Genomic DNA, 22,417 nt, shown 5'->3' with positions numbered 1-22,417 from the left:
GCTTTATATCGGGAGTGCAGAGGGCTAATGCGCCCACACTGCCTACTGAGGCAGTCGATCCAGAGCAGTCTAGGATTTTATTTATTTATTTATTAATTTTTGTCTGCTGTGTGTACTGTCTGGCTCCGAGCACGGTTGTCCTCAGACGGCCCGGCACACATAGGCAGCCAACGGCCGTGACGCAGAGACACGTGCCGGATGAACGAACCAGCAGCGCAGGCTGTGGACATGGTGGTCCGCTTCGATAACCTCCCATTGTGACGATAATACTCCTGTAGCCTAGAGTCAGAAAAAAAAAAAAAAATAGCACATTTGAATTTATTTTCACGTTACGTGCATTTCCAACGTCATTCAGCTGCTCAACGAATGGATTCATTTATCATGCAGTGAAATAAGGTCACTGAGCCAGCACCAGGGAAGCACAGAAAAATGATACAATCTTTATTCAGAGCCTCATTTGTATCTGATGGCTTGCCTGATCTGAATTGAACCAATTTGACCCTTGATTTATCTCTTTTTAGATGAATAAAGACAGCAAAGGATAAATGAATTAATTCAATTAACTAATTAATTCTAGTAAAGGACATTAGAGTAAAGTAGATCATAGTCCAGGGAAATAAAAAAAACTCTAATCGTGTGCTGGATTAGTTTGAAAAGAATCCCATTTCATAAAATCAAAGAAACTAGGATGTTATTGACCCAAGCCTTGTTGTGTCCTGAAGAGCCCCCTTATTGGTTGTTCTCTGTTGCTATGGTACCAGACATCGGATGCTGAAGTTTCATGTGTGACTTCTGTGTTTGTGCAGCAGGAAGTGTAGTTGCAGTGATGGAGAGTCAGAGAGAGAGAAAGAGAGAGTGTGAGAGAGCACAACTGGACTGACTAATGAGTCTGAATCACACACAGTCACTCACGCCTAGTGGGTGTGTGTTTGTCAGTGGTAGCAAGAAAGCCAGAGTAGGAGAGAAGCAATCTATGGGATCCACTTCGTTTCCAAGACAAATGCATCACTACATGAATGCCTGAATGACTGATTCAAAAAGCATCCTGCCAACAGAGTTATGAGAGAATAAGAGCATTAATTCAGTGAGATGCTCATGGAGCTTCTCAAAAATATTGATGGATTACTACTGTCAACCATTTCCAACCTCAGGGAGAAAGAAGTGCATTGTGTATGTGGTAAACACCACATTTGCTACAGGCACTGGAGGATCACTGTTTATATGGGGCATTCTTATTCATGAGTAATTATCAGAAATTAGCCTATATGCAAGTCACAGTATAAAAAATGTGCGTACTGTATGTGTACGCCTACTCTCAGTTGCCAGTTTATTAGTTACACCTAATGCAGTTCAATACAAGCACCACCCATGTCTTTTATTTGTTAAATGATCCAAGTAATTTAAGAAATTAATATGAATGAAAGTAATGATTGTCAAGCCCACCGTTTAGTTGATAGTAGTCCAGTTGATTTGGAAAGGCTTTCAAAGGCTTATGATTTGAAGAATGTTTTGACCCACAGACGAGATTGTAATCCTCACCTAGATAGCGATGCTATGTTTCCTGTTTCACTCATGCTGCAAGTACACCTTCTTCTTTTCTCTCAAGCCCATAAGTCTGTGAGGAATGGAATGAAATGCACTATCATAGAAGCTGGAAATGTAAAATGAATACTCCTAAACTAGACCCAACAAAATAAACTTACCAAGAGGAAATCTGGATGACCTCTTCAACTTCATTTTTTCAGTCAATTACATTACCACACACTCAAAAAGGGCCAAAAAGAAGATTTGCAACCTTTGATTTTGGCATCTAGACTCAACAACATTTTATTATTCTCTTGTATTTTCTCCTTTTTTCTAAAAATTGATAATCCATCAAATATTGCACAGTAAAAACACATAAAAATGAAAGTATCAGAGATTTTAAAAGTAAGAGTCATTTAAACCTTCATAAGGAAAGATGCAAACAAGTGTACTTTGGAGAAAGTGGTTTATGATTGGTTGGTCTATGTAGCATCTTCTCCTTTTTTAGTCCCAGAGAAATAGTCCGCTGGATGGCGATGAATTCCAAATTATGAAAAAAGGCTTTGTATACGGGTTCTTCAAGATCCAAGGGACATTTGGCAAATGATTAGAGACTTCAAATCCAAACCACACACAACTCTTCAGATTAATCCATTGATGAGGAAGAAGGTGCATGTAATAAATCTGTGAGATGTTCAAAGTTTGCACCTTCAGAAGGCTTTGCACAGAGTAAGGCCCTGATGGTGAGCACCCCGACATCCTATGAGGATGACAGATGTCAAGCTCCATAGGATTTTATCCAACTCCATTACACACAGCACAGTATAGCATCCGTGCTGCCCTGTTAGCTGCATAGAGTTTTTCTCTCCTCTACATTAAATGAGACCTGGAGATCCAGTGAACAGGTAACGGCAAATCCCTCCTTAGTTAAGTTTGGCACTAATGCGTATCCACTGAAGAGCCTGTCTGGTGTATTGGACTGTGTGAGCGATGCTGCTGTGAAGAGTCAGTGGCCCAGACAAAGTATTCAAGTAATTGAAGAACTCTGTGATGGGAGAGGGGAAAAAATGCTGTTAAAAACTCACTGTCATGGGTGGTCAAAGAGATACATTTGACATTTGTGACTTATTCTCTTGTAAATATGTTAACAAAGACTTTTTCCCACCATATACAACTGATGCATATGTGTGACTATGAGGAGAGTGCATACCTTTATTCTCCTTTGCAAGGTTGTCAGCCACCTCCCAGTACTCATAGCTGTACAAGACACTGTTAGTTATGTTAAGATGATTTGCTGCCATCTGGTGGATACGTTGGGGAATGCTTATGAGAGAGGGGGAGGTGCTGCCCCCATGTGAACCCCGTCCAAGGTGTTTGGCATTGGGTGAGAGTGATGACGGGGGTCCTCCTGCACCCCTGGGAGTGAAAACACATACAACAGAGTGATGAATGGATGGATGGAATGGAAACAAAATGATGAAACAGAGAGGCTAAAATATTATGTTATTATCCACCTACTTCCCAGAGTCATTCCAACAGGGTGGTGTAGTAGGCACTTTGGGAGAACTCTGTAATGACAATGTAAAAGGGACTAAAAGTTATTCTGATGTTTACAGCACATTACATCCAGAAATCTATGTAAATGTCTCTGTGTAAATTGCAAATCGGACTTGTCGTTTTTAGATATACCTTAAAATAGTCCAGCAGCACTTTGGAGTATTTCAGTGCATGGTCCTTCTTTAAGCGAAACATCTGCCAGTAAAGTAGGGCAAGGCATCGGAAACTGTGGGCACACAAACGCAAGTCAAAGAGACTGAGATGGACCACAAATCATACTCAAAATGCAGGTCCTTCAGCACGGTGATAGATGTGGCATAAACAGAGGAGATGACGTACGCACCACAGAACCGCCAGCTGTTTGTCTTCCTGTCTTGCCCCAGGGCCAGAGTGGCTCTTCAGCCTCATTGCGTACCTTAAGACACAGGACTATTAACAATGGAGCTGCGGTTTATGTATATGTATGTGTCTGTTTTCTTTATGTCTGCCTGATGTCTAATTTACCTTATAAGCTCCACTGTCTCTGAGTACATGGCATATGGAGATTTTGCCTCGAGTGGGCCTTCCTCCATTGCTTTCCCACATTCCATGAAGGAGAGAGCAGCGTCAACGTAGTTCACAGCCTTCCCCAGCTTGTCCACCTGAAAAAAAACAAAGATGGGAGTAAATATTAAATGAGTACTTTCATATTTTAGTCTTAAGCATCTAAACCAAGTGGGAATTACCTGGGGAGGTCTTCAACAGGACAGGTTTAGCCTAGCTTAGCACAAAAACTGGACACGGGGAGAAATGGCTAATGTAGCTCCATCAAAGTGCTAATATTAGAAATGGGGCCAGTACCCATCAACAATCTATTTTGTTTGTTTTCCTTCTGATTGACCAAAGTACAACGTGACAAAGTATACAGCATATACATACAGTATATTGCATGTTCCTTTCTCTGTATCCTCCCTGGAAACAGAAGTGCTGTGTAAATTCAGTTTTGGTTGCATAGTTACTGAACAGAGAGATTTAACAGATTAAACTGTTGCTAAACTGGTTGTATTTGCCAAAATGTCACAGTATCTCTTCACTAATTGTACAACATCCCAATTTATATTCAATCAAAAGGACTAACCATTGCATCGGCACGGTGCTTCATCCGTTTAGCCTCATGTAAGTAGTACTCAGCATGGTGTGGACTAGGAAGATGAACAAAAATACAGAAAAATAAAGTGCAGTACAGTCAAAGTGTTTTATGTTATCAGTAAGTCACAACTGGCTTTATGAGGCTTTATGTGACAAACAAGTGTGGGCTGTGCAGTGATGCACTGTGTGAAGTAGGTATGATTGCTCACGTGTCATGGTTCGGCACAGTCCCCCTGTGTCCTGTAAGACCCCAGGACTCGCACAAGGGCTGGGGCTGTCTTGATACTTTTACACATTCCACCTCCATCTTGGGCTGAGTGTACAGGTTTAAAATGAGGTGTATTAAACTAAAATGTTGCAACCAATGGAGTTTGGATCTCAATAAGCAGTCGTTTGTAGTACCTTTACAGCAGAATCTCTATTCTTGTCTCTGTTCTTATTGGTGTGGATTTGATGCTGCTCTGAGGTGTTTGTTTTGGAGGGAGGTTTGGTGGACTCGGGGCTGTTGGACAGTGGAGACAGGGGAGACAGTGGCCTCTTGCTGTCTAAATACTCCTCCAAGTACCTGCAAGTACACACATAGCCACATGTGCATTTATGCAAACACACATATATATGATATATAAACACATATTTGTGCATACAGTATTATTGCACAAATATATATGACACAAAATGGTGTGTATTGTGTTTTCTTACCCATTGTGTGTGGTCTCAGTCACAATGTTGCATTCAGCTGTGTTAGCTGATGACTCTGTGCAACCTGAGAGATCACTTGCATGAGGAAGACTCCTCTTGCTTTCTCTGTGTGACTCGCCATTCTCAAGCTGGTAACACACACACAGACATAGGCACACTTTGAAGAACAGGCCTACATCAACGCTTTCATCCTCATATTCATGCATTTAAGTATGTACAGAGACACTTCAAGATTCAACCGAGAAGAAACACAAATATACAGTATGTGTTGTCTACCTTGCGTTTCTTTTTGCTGTCTTTTGTCCCGGTGTCCGGTGTATACAAGTGTTTCATAGCCTCTCTTTGTTTGTCCTTGGTTGATGAAGAGGACGAGGGAGAGGAAAAAGGTTTTTTAACAGTGGAAGTAGTAGTGCTGTCAGGGACCCTTTTGAGAAGGCAGAGGTCTATCTTCACCACCAGATTTCTAAGCCCTCGCTGAGAAGACACTGTAGCCTGGTCACTTCGCCCAAAAGGGACTAGGGTGTAGAGTTTTTGCTTCCTCTCACTCTGCTGCCCCTCACTTGGATTAGCCGAAATAGGTCCTCTGGAGTGCACCACCTTCGGCCTGCTGGCGTCAGGTCTGCCTGGGCCTTGTTGCCCTCTCCTGGCGAGTCTCTTGTGGGAGGTAGAATCTGCTGGAACTTTGGTGATCGGAGCCTGATGTTCAGATTCAGAATCTGAATTTGTGGAGGAAGAAGAAGAGGATGAGCATGAGGAGGATGGCCTATGAGGAGTTGGGGAATGTGATGGCGAAGGTGAAGGGTCTGGCTGTAACTCTCTCTCCTCCTCACTTTTCCCTCCCTTTTTTGTCCTCCCTTGGTGCTGTGAGTCCTCGTGAAGGCGGTGTCGCTTGGTGTTGGTAGACACTCTCTGTTTGGTCTGGACTGTTTGCCATTCGCGTCTGTGTTGCTGCTCCCTCCTTCTCCTGGTTTCCCCTTTTGCTGTCTCCTCTCTCCTCCTCTGCCTTTCTAGTGCTCCCTCCTCCTCTTCCTCCTCCTCTTCTTCCGCTGAACTCTGGATCCAGGGACGTCTCAGTAGCTGCTCCTCCGCCAGCCTCTTGTCTTCCTTTCTTTCCTGTTTCCCTTGCTGTTTTTCCCTATGTCTGTCCTCTTTTCTCTCGTGCTTTCTCCCCTCTGCTTGGATTAGATGAACTCCTCTGTCGTCCACCTGCTGTTCCTTATTTTGGGTTTTCTTCTGTGATTTTGTGTGATTAACATTCACAGGAGTTGACGCTGTAGCCTCCCACAACCTGGCCCTAGGTTTTAGGCTAGGACTAGCCCTAGAGTTCAACCCACTACCAGAATTAGTAGCAGCTTTAGAGGTAGATTGGGAATGAGTACTGTGGGCATTGGTTTCACGACTAGCAGGAACTAAGTGCTTTGCTCTTGTGGGGCTATGTTGTGAGCTGGGTTGAAACGGAGGCCTGGGCTTGTGGTTGGACCTGTGGTGGGATCTGCTCCCCTGGATTTGCTCAAAATTTAATGCGTGTTTGGCTTTGGGAGCCTCTGAGAGCTGTTTAGAATTCAGATGAAAGTTAGACTTGGGTCTAGATTTGTGGTTGTGACTCTGGTTAGAGTTTAAAACAGCAGTGGCCTTGGATTTGCTTTGGCTTTGGTCTCGGTCCTGTGAGGGTTGAGTCCTGGACCTGTGCTGATGAGTTGGCGGAGGATGACTACTATTTGTGGGCTTGTTCTTGGTGTCGATGTTAGGCAACCGGGGAATCCTTGACCTAATTCTTTTCCTGTGTGAATTAGTCGTTAGGCTAGGTTGCGTTTGGTTCTGACTCTGAACCTCAGGGTAGTGACGAACCCTTGAAGGAGGAGATAAGCTGGGACTTGGGCTTCTTGGAGGGTCTCTAGGGACAGGGCTCGGGCTGCAGCTGCCTCCTGGGCTCCCAAATGGACTGGGGCAAACACTTAGAACCGGGCTTGGGATTGGGCTGTACCTCGGGCTAGGGCTGGGACTTGGACAGGTGCTGGGGAATGGGCTGGGGCTAGGGCAGTAGCTGTAACCAGGGCTAGGCAGGGGGCTATTGTTGTTACTGTAATTGAACTGTGGGCTGGGAATAGGGCTTTGACTAGGGCTGTATTCCTGATTGCTGTCCCAGGATCTGGCTGGAGATGGGGCTCGCTGGGTGTGAGGAGAGGACAGGTGTCCTGTAGCGCTGTGGGAAGGATCTTGTTCACTGCTGGCAGATTTTTTGCGGGACTTCTTCAGCCATTTATCTAACTGCCACTGGGCAGCAGAGGGATGATCATTCTAAAGAAAGCACAGAAAAAGAGAGAGACACAAATTACAAATAGTAATCATAAATAAACTAAATACATTTAAAATGAAATCTTTGCTAATATAAAGGCTTAATACACACATATAGTGGTGGAAGAAGTCTACATGGATCCTTTTCTAAAGTAATAATACAACAATGTAGAAGTATTCTGTTACCAAGTCCCACATTAAAACTTACTTATCAAATATCAAAAGTAAAGATACAGAACAGTGTTTCATTTCATTGTTTATAAATATATCACTGGATTATTATTACTGATGTATAAATATGTTAGTGGCATTTTACTGCTACAACTGGTTGAAAATCTGATCATTTCAACTACTTCATATAGTATTGGGTAGTTCAAAAAAAGCCCCAGTCTTATGAAGACAGTTCTGGCTATTATGGCTCCTAAAACAATCTGTTAGTATGGTAAAAGTAAGTCAACACATTTTAATCCAAATGAACCTGTCTTAAGATCTGACTGCATCTTAAGAACAAGAAAGTCTCTGTAGTAGAATTATCAACACTGAGAGTTGATTTCAGGAATTCTGCATGGGAAAATGCTAAAATATTCATACTATGGTAGAATTTTTCACATGAAGATAACGGGTTGTGACTCAATTATATTTATATAAACATGACTTGATAAGAGGGATTTTTTGCATGAAACATGCACAATATTTAAAAAATTGATAGTGAAATTGAAAGTTAAAAGATTTTAGTGGAGTAACTAGTTAAGCTCTTAAATATAAATGTACTGAAGTTTGTCTGTCTAGCAGAAAAAGGAAACACTCAAGTAAAATACAAGTACCTCAAATTGCACTTACAATGCATGAGTAAAAGTACGTTGTTACATTTCACCACTTGTACACGTACTAATTAAGAGATGAAGTGCAAGCAGAGAATGAAGGGTCACTTAACATTACATTTAACCAACATAGTACAACCTCTGCACATTCCAATAGAGCCATCTAAAATGCAGCACATTTACGGCACTTAACTGACTCAGCTGCTGTTGAAACTAGCGAAACTCAAAATGAAAAATGTGGAACATGACTCACGTCTAAAAACTTAGTGCAATAAAAACTTAAACCGACGTGATAAGCTCCTTCAAATAGCTTTCTTACTACACAGTCTAACAATCCACATCTGTGCTTACAGTAGCTCAACCCCCCATCCAATTATGTCAAATGACTCACTTAATGTTTGTTTAACAACTGGCTTGGTAACTGTAAGAATGTGAAGAACACAAGAGGAAACAGAAGTTTTTACTAAAATAAAAAAAACAAAAAAAAAAAACAAAAAAAAAACAGAGAGGATACTCACAGCTGGAGGGCAAACTTCTTTCTCTCTCGCGTTCCCTTTTGCTCTCTTAGTTGACCAGGAGCTAAATTAAACCTCTACTCCTCAAGTCAAACAGTGACCCCCCTTCCCTCCTTCCCCACATCCCTCGCCCTCTTTCCAGAGAAGACACTGCATCTCTTGTACCGTCTCGGTTACCCTCCCTCCTTTTTTTTCTGTCCCTCCCTCTTTCTCTCACTACCTGGAACTCTGGATTTGCTGCGTCCAGAACTCCAACCCCCATCTCTTCCCTGGGAGACACTCAAACACTCCACATAAATGAAAAACACATGGTGTACACCCCTTCCCCCTCCCCCTCCAAAAAACACACACTCCACTGCCTACCTCTCGATAGGGGCCCAATGTAGTGCATGCTTAGTGATACAGTCTGCTATGTCTTACAGGGCCTTCCATTCATAAAAGAGAAGCAGGTTTCCCTTGCATTCCCCACCGAGCACACGTCTCAAACAAACCCCCACAATACCCTTCACCACCAAAAGCCCATCATTCACTGCAGCACTAAATCCCCCGTTCAATATTTATCTGAGACACTGAAATGCAAGCTGGCCTCATTCTCATGTGAGATGTTTTGACAAAGAGGGTAACTCTAGTTGTAGATGTCAACATGAACTGGAGTCCTGATGACTTCCACCTCCTGAGGGCTTTCCTCTTTAAGACTCAGCCTGTTGACATGACACCCAGGCACTAATTCCCAAAGCTACGCCTGCCTTCAACCCCCAACCTCCTCCTCCTCCTCTCAAACTCATACACATTCCTCATTCCTCTGTCCCTCCCCACACCTGCCGTCAAGTGCCTCGTGGCCACCACTCCCTGCAGAGAATTCACCCGAAGGCACACAAACGGAGGAGACAGACAAGCGAGACATGGACAGAGAAGACAGAGAGCAGAAGAGGGGGCTGTGTGGCTCAGCTTCGGTACCTCCTTGTTGCTGCACAGTGGCTGTGTGTTGGCTGGCGATGCAGGATCCGGGTGAACGTCTGGGCTCGGGCTCCGGGAACGAAAGCTACTGCTGCCTGACTCGGCAGAGGAGTCTGAGCCTGAAGAGTCCGAGCTGGAATGTCTCACCCGCCTGCCATGTGTGTGCGCTCGCTGTGCTGACAGGCTGTCAGTCAACACACACACAAACATCAGAGCGGGGTCAGCATAGGTACACGGCCGAGGAGAGCACACATCCACAGGCAGATAGATACTGTTGCTATTCATGGCACACACGGTTTCACTTATGTTTACAGACAAACACTCGAAAAAAATATGCACACAATATTTTACAATCAAATACCTGTGTCTATCCCAGGAAGCTGACTCATGAATGGCCTTCAAGGACGCAAAACAAGAAACAGAAAGTTATGATTCACAGCAGTAGCATAGTGAACAACTTACTTCACTCGACCTGCTACCTCTGCTGATTGATGTCTTTATATAATTAGCAGCAAAAAAGAATTCTATCTGAATACCTTTTGAGCTGCATATGGGTGTGTGAGCACACCATTAAACACTACCAGAAAACAGGTATCCTCCAATAGGAGCTGCCAAATACTCCAGTATTCGTCTTTGTTATACTTTCCCTTACACTTTTCCCGCCCTCTCACACTGTCTGCCTCCTCGAGCATGCAAAATAGTATGGGGATCAGCTTAGGACACAGCTGCTACTAAAGGCATATTATCTTGAAAGCACTTTGAAACATGGTGATTTGTTTTTTGGTTTCAGGGGAAAGGGGCAGAGTGTTACATACCCTTTGAGTGTCATCATCATCACTGCTCAGCTTCAGGTCATCAGCAAGCATGCTGTAAACAAACAAACACAGTCAGAAAAAGGGCACACTGTTCTTAGGGTTTTCAATAGAGATGCACTAATCCATTTTTTCTCCACCACTACTGATTCGGATACTTAAACTCAGGGCATCAGCTGGTACAGAGCACTGATCTCTGACCAGGTCTCTCTCCTTGCTGAATAAAAAATCATTGCAATCATTTTTATGTAAGGTAATAAGATGCCAGGGAATGGTATGACTGAATGATCGTAAATTTTAGCAGAAAAACAAAAATCTTTATGACATTGATGGAGAGACTGTATTTAATGTGGATAGGTCACGTCATGCTTTATACCTTATCTGTTTAATAAACACAGCACCAGCATGATACCAATCCAGTGTATCTGGATGCGTGCATCCCCCAGTTTTCATCAAAATATGACTTTCATTTCAAAAACAAGTTTTTGAGTTTGATCAGCCACTATTACAGCAGCTTATTTATACACCTACTCCACTGTTACATTTATATATGGTAGCACATGGTTTATTTGTACCTTAGATAAAGCTTCATAACCAGTTATATTTCAAAAACATAGATTTCCACAGGACAATTTCATTTCCAAACCATAACCAATTTTGCATTTAAGGTGTTAAGATGACCAATAATTTAATAGTAAAACGCAAAGTTCATACTGCTGATCATTCTTAAATAAATAATGTAATTTTACTCACGTGTCCATTGAATGGAATAAGATTGCCAATGTACTTTACTGAGCTGATATTTTTGGTTTGCTGATGTATGTAACTGGACACATTTTAGTTTAAATGCTAACAGTTCTCAAAAATTGTGGAAAATAAGACTTTTTCCAAATATTTTGGAAACGTGAACTGTCATAAAACTGCAGTATTACATAACAAAGGCTGTGTGATATGGTGAGACATGCAGTTGGCTTATGCTACTGAACATGTGTTTCCCATTAAAAAGAGGATGTATAGAGTTAACCAACAGAAGCACATCGGTCTCCACTGACAGCTTTCAGGATTGTTAACTGACCTTTGACCTGACTTAGGTTACATAGCCCGAAACACTGTTAGCTCACTGACCCCTATATATCTACATTGCTTCACTCTCCCTGTCATTAATGCTTTTCCTTGTGGCTGTTTAGATGAAGTTCAGAAATTAGTTTCACCAAAGTTGCTAAGGGGAACACATCAGTTATGTGCGTGATGTATTTTATCATCTGTGTGTGTTCCACAGTTGCAGTTCAGGATTGATGACCTCTTGGTGGATCATGTTTCCTCATGCCTCACTTACGATTTGTGCGGTGCCACGTGAGGGTGACGGGTCATTCGCTGCTGAACATCCCCCCGACCTAACAAAGAGAAAGAACATATGTAATACCAGAAAACAAATCATATCAAACATCTAATACAGAAGCAGTTGTAAAATGTTGCTCGTATCAGATATGCAAACTCATTAATCAGTGAACACTTACTTTGCCTTTGTTGTGTGGTTGGTTGTTTTGCATCCTTAGGACAGAGGGAGAACATAAAACAGTGTGTAAAAATCTTTACTTACAGTTACAATCATTGCACCGTTACAGTGCAACCTTTTTTTATTCCATACCTTCATCCTCATCAAAAACCTGCCACCTCCATTACCCACAATGCAACTCTGCCATTGACAGCTTGGTTGGAGAGTTGGGTGTGTTATTCTATTGGCAGTTAATGTAGAGTCGCGTTGCTAGCCTCAAGCAGAACTGAGCAGCGAGCTACAGAGGTCTGGTAAGCTCACCTCTGTGTAACTCCACACCCCCTGATTTTCTTTTTCATTTTCAAACTTTAATGTGTAAAATTGGTGGTTTCTCTTTAATTATCAGGGATAAACAAACACACCCACATACCTTAGGGCTGTAGAGGATTCGTTGGGCCTGGTCACCCCCTAAGGCTTGCTGGGACGGCCAGGACTGAGTCATGTCCTGTGAAACAGCAGTGGGGGGGTCAAAGGTGAATTGTGAGGGGTCACTGTGAGTGATTACCTTCACATTCAGGAACCTCAAGCATCCTAAATCCGTCATCAGAACTTCCTTTATTTTTCTTTGATTTAACTTCTCTCCCATTTACACACATACAGTGCAGAGAGCCTCTTTTGCCAGCTGACTCTTGTTATGAGCACAGTTCCTCCCCACCAGGGGGAGTGTGATTGGGTGGAAATATGAAGTCAGCCTCAGTGTCTAGTGTAACTTCAGAGTGTGTACTTTGTAGTGGTGTCAAGATTTCTGTGCAATCATTTTGTTTTGATTGATCGCAGTTTGCAATGATCTTTTTGATCTGTTTATGTTTCACAAAAACACAAAATTCACATGGCTGTGATCACTCAGTGTGCAATGCATGATTTTCCATTTCAGGAGGATACACCTGAGTATCATTATATATGATGTAAATATAAAATTTATAAAAATGTAAATATGTATGTAAATATCACAAATTCGTATTTGCTCAAGTCTCAAAATATTACTATATCATAGGTACATATAGAAAAGAAAAAACAAAGGGAAAAATTATGTACAACTAGTGCGTGATCTTTTATTTGCAACATAATCATTCATTTGTAAAAATAAAATCAGATGTACGTAGTTAACCCATTTTTCCCAGTGTGAAGCAAATTGTTCCAATTTATGATTGACACATGCTGTTACCTTCTCCATTTTGTAAATGTCCATAGTAATTTGTAATTCATTTAAAGTAAGGCTCTCCTGTAATTGCCATTTTCTGGTACGAGTCTTTTTAGCAGCCTCCAGCAGTACATTATTAAATATTTATCTCTTTTCTCTTGAAATTTTCAAAGGTGTGCAATCAGTGAACTAGAATATAAGACACCCCCCATCAAAACATTTGCTGCTTGAAGGGCGGCCCAGGGGAGAGGAATGTGAAAAGACCTCAGGCGGCTCGGGTCACAACAAGTAATCATCAGTGCCCAGTACAACAGTTAAAATCATAGTGCAGTTGTATGTAACAATTATAGCCAGCTAAAGAGTGTACAATAGAGGCGGAAATTATGAATCACTTTGCAGAATTGAATTGTTTGAACATTTTCAGGAAGAGCTCGGAAGGAAGGAACTAAAAGAAACATCCACCCATCAACCCTGAGCTGCTGCAGGAAACACTGATATTGCCCTTAGTTGAGTCACTGCTGTGACCTGTCAGCTGTTATCAGAGCCAAAGAGCGGTCCAATGTGGGCCTGAAAGGGGACCAATATAATTCAAGTCACTAAAAATAGTGAAACAATAGCCGACTAAAGAAGTAATTTCACAGAAAATGAATTAATCAGTTACCAAACAAGCTTCGTAATTGATTATTTATTTTACTAATTTATTAAAGAAAAACACTAAACATTTGCTGGTTGCAGCATCTTGAATGTGAACATGTTCTTGCTTTTTGAAATTTCTTATTAGTGTTAACTGAACCCACTTATGTAAAACAAGCATTTTAAGACAGTTTAGGCAGCTAATGTCGACATTTAGGATTATTTTTTGACATCATACAGACTAAAAATTAGTAAATGAGATAATCAGTACATACATATAAAATGACAATTATTGTTAGCTGTAACTGTAGCAAAGTTGTTATTCAACTTTTGCATGCAGTTGAAGAGTTTATAACCACCCTGCAAAAGTTGATGGTATTTCGCTACAGCAGCATGATATATTTTTACTACATCTTTAGTAGTCCCACCAAAAATCATGTCCGCCATCTCCCAATCAGTGTGATTGTCTGTTACCTTGTGCTTTTGATGCAGATTAAATCGTGATGGAGGATAATGTAGGCTTAGCAGAGGTGTGTGTGTGTGCTCAAAGAGCTTTTTAGTTTAGTATTTACTAAAACATGATAAATGAAACACTGCAAATTACCCAGAGGTAATTATTTCAAATACATGGGGTGGAGACTCACAGCTGGGTGTCTGTCTCTCTCTCTGTGCATACGTGTGCACATGCCACACATGTCTCTGCTCACCCTGAGCAAAGATGAAAGAGTCTGTGTTGATTACACATGATTATACACCTGGACTATCAAGAAAGATTAACCCTATTTCTTATTTGTTCTCCCTGCACGGCGCAGGAGAGGAAACCAGCCACATGGAGAGAGCTCTGCATCTACAGCACGCTGTCTTTGCTCCGGCTCTGATTATCATCTCTGCTGATTAGATTGCCCGCAGCCACACTCAGACAAACCAGGCCTTGTGGTTGCTGACAAAATGGCCTGATTTTGTGCTATTCATCTACCATTTTAGCATGATCTGGTTCCTCAGCTGTGTCATAATGTGGAGGCATGGGGGCTCACTGTGTAAAGTATATGTGTGTAACAGTCATTCATTGAGAGAGAGCACGAGGTTGCTTGACTGCTGAAACAGTGAGCAAACTCTGGAAAAGGTCATGTTTTATCAGCTCTGATGTTTGAGGGTTTGTTGTGTGTGTGCGTGTGTGAGAGTTAATATCGATACCTCTCTCATATCTGTCTGTTCAATGTAAGGCCACAGCCACTATCCAGTTAGCTTAGCTTAGCATAAAGGCTGGAAACTCTCCCTAAAAACAATTTTTTTTTCTGTGGTGATGGTTGTCGTGCAAATGAAATAAACCATCACCTTTTAGCCAGCAGGTGCAGTATAGTTTGTTTTCCCCTGTCTCAAGTCTTCATGCTAAGCTAAGCTAACCGACTGCTGCTTGTACCTTTGCATTTACCATAGAGACCAATCTTCTTGTCTAAATCAAAGCTAATAAGAATATTTTCCAAAATGTCAACCTATTTCTTTATCTGAAATGGGAGTCACTTATTTGCTGTGAGATGTTCATAATAGGACTCTTTTTAATGAACCTGGCAGGTGACTCTAAATCTTTTCTCTTCCTCTTCTCCACCTCTTTCTTCCCACTCTCTACATTAAGCCCTGGAGGGCAAGTGTTTCCTCTCTCTGCTCATCCTTTCACTTCATTATCTCCTCCCTCAGTCACCAAGGACACAGCACCAGCCCTCACCCCTTTCCTCCTCCAGCAACAACAAGGCTCCCAGGTGGAGCATTATGTGTTGCTATCTGCCTCCCACCCTTCCCCACTTCATGTTCTGTATCCCCACTCTTCTCCTCTGCTCCTTCTCTCCGTCCCACACTCGTTACAGGACGCCCTCTGCTTTTTAAAACCTCCAACTTATAATGAATGCTAAAAGACCACTGGGACTAAGAGATCTGTGAGGTTAGAGCTGAAATGATTCGTCAATTAACTGATTAGTCGATTAACAGAAAATAAATCTGTGAATATTATAATCATCATTTAATCATTCAAGTAATTTTTTCATGCAAAAATACATTCTCTGCTTCCATCTTTCCCAGTGTGAAGATTTGCTGCCTTTCTGTTTTATAGTATTGTAAACATGATAATGTCTCTGATTCCAGCCTCTCACATATTATGATATTAAGATGTTTTTGCACTGTTCGTCAGACATATTTCACATTTCATAGAGTAAATGATTAATTGATTATTCAGAAAAAATAAACAACAGATTAACTGATAATGAAAATAACCCTATGTGAGATCATTATTGCTGGTGTTTCCCCTCTAAGCAATGACACTAATCAAACTACTGAATCTGAAGACTCCAGTGACTCAAACCCTACATAATCAAATGCAAAACATTCACAATATGACTTGATACACTTAACGAGGGATGAAGCTCATCGTTGCAAAGGGTTAAGGTCAATTATTCCTATTGGGATACTTTAAAAAACATAATTTAAGTCAAGAAATAGAAAGATTCAAAGTCATTCCTTACCTCCAGAATATCTTTGGCACAACTGTTATGTTGGCTTCTTGTTACCTGTGCGAACAGACGTGTAGAGTAAATGAGGACAAAGTCACAGGAAGTTAAGACTGACAGCTAATCAGAGGGAGTTTGTAACCCTTCAGAGCAACAGATTGCTTCATTTATCATCTAGGCAAGCAGCTGGAAAAGAGTTATTGCTGAGTGAGCACACAAACCATATTTGAGCATCAAAATTACAGCAAAGTTGGTACAGTTCGTAGCTCATTTGAAATTCAGATTTAGTACACGATTAAACACGTTCAGCAGCAAACATAGCTGTGCACATACAAAGTACATAAACTCATTCATTTCTTTCATTAGCCATTGCTCAAGATATGAATTTTCATGTTTCAGTCTACATCACAAAGACAGATACACATAAGTACACACACACACAAAAATATCACCTTCTGCACTCTGCTTCCCGCCATTTTTTGTCCTAACATTCACACTGCAGTGTAGCACTGTACTGTCAACCTCACCGTCTCACACACACAAACAGTAATTGTGAGAGTTGAGGGGACGTTGATGACTCATATCTCAGAAATCACAGCTGCAGATGATCAGACGGATGCTGATACTGTTGCAAGCAACTTTCTGTTTCCATCCACATTAAGCAACCCTGTTCTCTCTCTCTCACTATCTTTTGCCCTCCCCCATGTTTCTCTCCTTTTCACAATTCAGCTCACAATTCAAATTCATTGCAATGGCATGGAAACCATGCCATTGCAATGAATTTGAACCATTGCAATAGCAATGCACTAACTGTGCTCCTCAATCATTCATTCAGGGGTTTGATTCTTAGTGATTCGCTTCTTAACCTCTATGCACCACTCTTGCCATTGATGCCATCTGTGCAGCATGAGTATGCACAGTCGAAAATGTTTGTAGTGCAGCGTGCATTCATGTGTGTGTGTGTGTGTGTGTGTGTGTGAAACTGCCTCTTCTTGCATGCATGACTCACTAAGGTCAGTGTCTGAGTGGCTGGACATTAAGCCTGCGGATGGAAACTCTATGTGTGAAAATTATCACAGCCACAAGGCGGTTATGAGGCCCTTGGCACTAAATGAAAAACATAAACACAGACAGTATTTTAGCACCCTGTGGTGGTGCACAGGCAAAAGTCAGGCCGGCTTACCCAGTTTACACTTACGGGCCCATTAGTAAGAATATTACCACGTACAATGTGTTTCACACGTCCATACCCACTAGCAGCCCTGGTGCAATACCCAGATGAATGAAATCCCGCAGGGCCAAACAAACCACAACCCATCATAACACCTGCAACAAGCAGCATGCAAGCCAACTGCACGACCAACCACCTGCTGCATTCTTAAAGTATCTGCAATTACTGAAGTTATGCTCATTTTCAGTTTATATTTAGCATTTCCGTCTGTGCTGGGTGCTTTTAAAGAAAATCTTTTAATCTGCAAAGTGAAACTTTATGAAGATCAGAGCACAAGTATTGAGTTAAAAGAAGGGTAATTATTTACAAATAACCTGAAGCTACTCTATGTATAAATTGATGCCTTTACATATGCACTAGTACGGTGAAAGAAAAGCACCGAAAGACTCACTGAAAAGACGAACTGGTAGCGCTGAACCATCTAACTGTTCCGTACACAACAATAATCACAACTTTCCGTTCTTTTTACTCCATACACCCTCTCACCTGAGAATATGCGCATCGGAGCAGAAAACAGACAATGGAAAGTTTTCCTTTGCCACCGAGGACAGTAGGCATGGTTCCTGGATGGTCAATGCTTTCCTCCGGTGTCCATACCAGTGAGGACTCGAGTTACGCGCGGCAGATGCGGTGTCTGGCGCTGACGGACCGAGCAGCTCCTCACTCGTGGCTCCGCCGCGAAGCTGCTGGGGAGTCTCCGTGTCACTGAGGGAGACAGAGGGCGATGTAGGCGGTTTCTCGATAACGTCAGAGATGACACACACGCAGCTCACGTAGGGAGATCACGACTCAGAGTGGTACTGTGACTGTACAATATACTCAGTGGGCTACTGCTTATTTTTGATATGCGCAATTTGGATGTCACACAGTCGTGGCTGCTAAACACACCGGAGGCATGACTGTGATGTATTAAGTTTATGACATCCAGTCCAACCCACAGGGGCGTACCTATGAATTATGGGGCCCTAAACCAGTAGTAATTGATTTTATTGGCCACTTGGGGGCAGTGCAACAATCTGTAAATCAAAAAGTTGCCTATTTACACATGTAGGAGACAGTGAGCAACATTAACATTCATTAAGGGTCATGGTTTTGGTCATGCAATGTATCTAAGCTTGTTTTTTTTCTCTCCCTCTTGGTTTCTTTATTTTGGTCTAAATAACTCCTGAGGGAAACATCTGGTTCTTTAGCTGTGTAATTGTCCACAGTGTTCAGCAGCTACCAGAAGCTAACTTTGTCCATCTGCTCTTTGGTACTAGGTGTATTGCTCATGTAGAGTTTTTAGAGCTTTTACTGAAAACTGTCAGTTTCTGTGTCTGCAAATGAAGTTGATGGGAGCCGTGAGTGTAAGAAAACAAACAGTAAGTAAAACCAAAATAATCAGATGAAAGATGCTAAACTGCTCCGTAGAGTTAGAGCTGCGGAGATAATTTTGTGTGGCGTTTCACATGTAACGCAGCCATTGTTGATTAAACACTGAACTGCATCTTCAGAAAACGATTACCTTTTCATTTGGGCTTATTACCTATACTATGAATCAACTATCATTATTTATGTGCAAAAAAAAAAAAACATACCTTATTCTAGCATAAGGTAATATTTACCACTCAAACTTTTTATGGAAAATTTTTACCATTGAGTCATTGTTTTTGAAAATGTTAAACACCCACTTGGGCTTATAAGACACTACGTTACACATCACATATACTGCATACTCTATGGTTTTGTGTCAATATGTAAACATATCAAATATAAACTTAAAAAAGCAAACATGCAGGGCTTTCATATGTTCATGGGAAGCCAAGTCAAACATCTTGTACACTTTATTACAAATATATCCCAGAGTCATAACGGGACTTTTGTTCACAGCTAGGTGAAGTTTGATTGCCCAGCCTAGCTAGATCTGCTCTGTTACACTAACTGGGTTTTTGTGTGCGCATATATGTTTAGTTTTGTGTTTCCAAGGTCAAGGATTAGTTTTTGAGTTGACAAGGATGAGAAGTCCCAAAGGTACTCAGGGTCATGCAAAGTTTGGTCATCTGTGTACAGTTTCACGGTAAATGAGAAAACTAAGTCTGCTCATGAGGACAATATGATGCTCTACAACAATTGGGTAAGTGGACCCTGAGTTGAGTTTTAACGAGAATAGGTTTGTTAAATTTATTTGTCTTGCTCTTGTACTTTCCCCCCTCCGCTAGATGAATGTCTCAGGTGAATATATTGTTTATGGCCTTCTAACATTAAACAGCTTTGTGACTGGATGTATACTATGAATCAGTAACGAAGTTAACATTGTTGGCTCTGGCTGGAGGCTACATCCCACTTAAGTTACAGAAAACGTATGTCTGGTCATGTCTACTTCCTCCATCTTGGCATTGTGTGCTTGTCTCGTCCATCCATCATTCTGCTTAATGCATTCTGGCCTGTGAAGTGGCTCTGGGTTGCATGGGGTTTGCCTTGTCATAATAAAATATGAGCTGGCTCAGAAGGCTCATGGGGAAGGCTGAGAGAAGAGAGAGAGAAGGACACAAGAAGCTTGATATATTAAAGCACTGACTGCATTAATATTTGGAACCATGTGGGTGACGCCATGTTCCTTACAAACACTTAGTTCCCTTTAAAGCAGCAGCATATTCTTTAGAGAGAAAATTGACTGAATCTGGAATTGGGTTTTGGCTGCACACCCCTGACCCTAGGGTGCCCCTTGTTTGTATATGGCACCTGTCAAAGACTGAACACAGGGGCAGCCCCAAGCATCTGAGGTTTGCCTGTGTGCGTAGCGCGTAGTCCAGATGTTGAAACTCATTTAGTCTGCCAGGTGTTGAACACATGAAAAACATTAGCTACGTAGAAAAAAGAAGGACTTGGTGTTGGTTTTCATGATGAGAAATAATGTCGGTAACACTTGCCCTGCTCTCACTAGAAAGATAGAAACTCTGTCATATTTTTTCGTTTAGATTTTTGACATTGTGTCAATACATGGCCCTAGAAAAGAGAAGTTCTTGCTGGGTAAGGCTTTCTCATTGGACGGTGACAAACATGAAATTCTTACAGACATTGGCATTGGAAATAGCAGGAACACAGCATCAACAAACAACATGATTGAAAAAACATAGATAACTTGTTGCCAATCACAGTTTTGTGCGTTATGATGAATCTTTAGAGCAGTTCATGAAATAGTGATTAAAAGAAATCAATAACTGTTGTGTCAGTGAACAAGCTCTTGGTGAGGAGAGGCGGGAGAGAGACAAAGGTTATTGTTTTGAGATGTGTCAGTACAATTTGAATATTATGCATGACTGATAGTGTGAGAAGGAGCACTTCCTTATTTGTACTGGCCTACATGCTTGTGTATTCAGTCCTTCAGGTCCTGGTCTGTAAGATCAGTGTAAGCACCGATTCCAGTGGCAAAAAATGTAGAGTTTTAATGATTAGTCAATTAGTCGATCAATGGAAAATGAATTGGCAACTATTTAGATAATCAATTTGTTTCCAAGACATTTGAAAACCTTGGGCTCTTGGAAATTACAATGGGCATTATCACAATTTTTTGACATTTCATAGACAAACCAATTCATTTAATAATTTAGAAAATTATTGATTGTGCGTCGAGTGGCGCAGTTGGTTGAGCAGACGCCCCATATGCAGAGGCCAAGGTCCTCGCTGCAGTCGGCCCCGGTTCGAATCCGGACGGCCCCTTACTGCATGTGATCCCCCCCTCTCTGCCTCCCCATTTCCTGTTTCTCTACTATACCATCAATAAAGGCATAAAAAGCCCCAAAAAATAATAAAAAAAAGAAAATGATTGATTAATCGCAAACTACAAAAAGAAAAAATCATTAGTTGCTGCTCTAAAAAAAAAAAAAAAAGCACTTCTCTGAACCACGTGTGCTGGTGCGTTGGGAACATTAATGAAATTCTACTTGTCAATGAACTGAACTGTCATCTCTAACTAACTCTTATTTAATTTGTGTTTTGGCTTGTGACATGTAAGTTACTCAAACAAACACACATACACACATATACACATACAGTACATACATACACTCAGCCACTTTATTAGTTACTCTGATACAGTCAATTGCAATTCAGTGCAACAGCTCTCTCATAAATTCTACCTTTACAAAGTTCATTAAGTTCAGTTTTTGGTGAAATTGTTGGAAATGTGTCAATCCAATTACGTTTACTGCTGAGGTCATAGTTAAACAGGGTGTTGTATTGGACTTATAATTTTCTATATATATATATATATATATAATTAACACCTCTATGACAATGTCAACAAAAACGGAACATAATAGACATCATACAGACTTTGTAGCAGAACAGTTGTATTGAATTGCATTAGATTATACAGATGTACCTTAGACAGAGGCCGCTGAATATATTTGGTTGGATATCTGCTCTTACATCTGGACTAGCTTTACTCACAGCATTTGGTCTTGATATTACAGAAACTCTCAATCTCCCTCTGAAGCTTTGTTTCCCTGTGCCCGCTACACAAACCTAAGAAGCAAAGCACACAGAGAAACAACTGTGTTTTCCTGTGGAACAGAGTGGAAATGTAGGGATGAACTGGGAATGGAGGGATATGAAATGCCTGGGGCCAGTCCCCACAGCCACACAGAATAGCACCCATGGTTACAGACTCATGGCGACAAGACCTCCAAGGCACCACGACGTCCCTCGATGCAGTCTGTTTAGAACACGGCTGGCCTCAAGAGTCAGCCTTCCTGACAACACACACACACACACCCTCTTTCACACACAGAGGCAAAATTAAAGAGATGGAGATGGAAAGGTGATGGGAGAGAGCGAGTGGGCATGAGCTGCGTTGTCTGCCCCTGCAGCTTGCTGTGGTTGCCATGGAGATCATGTGGGTATTCCAGATTCCTGCAGGTAGTGACAGAAGGGTGAACAATTGGTAAGACTGTCCAATAAGGCACCCTTTCTAAAGGCTTTGTAAGCTGTAATGATGGTTTTATTGATAGTTAATGGCTCTGCTGCTGCTTCATATATACAGTTATAAGCTTTTAATTGATAAGAACAAT

The 22,417-nt window shown here is 41.5% G+C and overlaps 1 protein-coding gene across 2 annotated transcripts; it reads right to left on the bottom strand.

Annotated features, from left to right (window-relative positions):
- Positions 1–1,802: 1,802 nt before the first annotated feature.
- Positions 1,803–18,235, bottom strand: aff3 (AF4/FMR2 family, member 3). Of its 2 annotated transcripts, XM_056390280.1 has the most exons (19): positions 17,853–18,235; positions 16,151–16,195; positions 12,234–12,308; positions 11,826–11,859; positions 11,645–11,702; positions 10,312–10,363; positions 9,858–9,892; positions 9,497–9,680; positions 5,185–7,206; positions 4,909–5,036; positions 4,612–4,774; positions 4,419–4,522; positions 4,199–4,262; positions 3,586–3,722; positions 3,425–3,496; positions 3,214–3,307; positions 3,043–3,092; positions 2,735–2,940; positions 1,803–2,569 (listed from the first exon to the last, which is right to left on the bottom strand). In XM_056390280.1, exons 1-19 carry the CDS (start codon positions 17,922–17,924, stop codon positions 2,448–2,450), a joined length of 3,717 nt encoding a protein of 1,238 aa, XP_056246255.1. In that variant the 5' UTR covers positions 17,925–18,235; the 3' UTR covers positions 1,803–2,447. The 2 variants fall into 2 exon arrangements, with proteins under 2 accessions (XP_056246255.1, XP_056246256.1); XM_056390281.1 differs by lacking the exons at positions 9,497–9,680; positions 9,858–9,892 and having other exon boundaries at positions 17,853–18,234.
- Between the last annotated feature and the right edge of the window lie 4,182 nt (positions 18,236–22,417).

This window comes from Seriola aureovittata, chromosome 11 (assembly GCF_021018895.1).
Source record: "Seriola aureovittata isolate HTS-2021-v1 ecotype China chromosome 11, ASM2101889v1, whole genome shotgun sequence".
NCBI classification, from domain to species: domain Eukaryota; kingdom Metazoa; phylum Chordata; class Actinopteri; order Carangiformes; family Carangidae; genus Seriola; species Seriola aureovittata.
The sequence above is the reverse complement of the archived record's forward strand: the minus strand, read 5'-3'. Positions and strand labels throughout refer to the sequence as shown.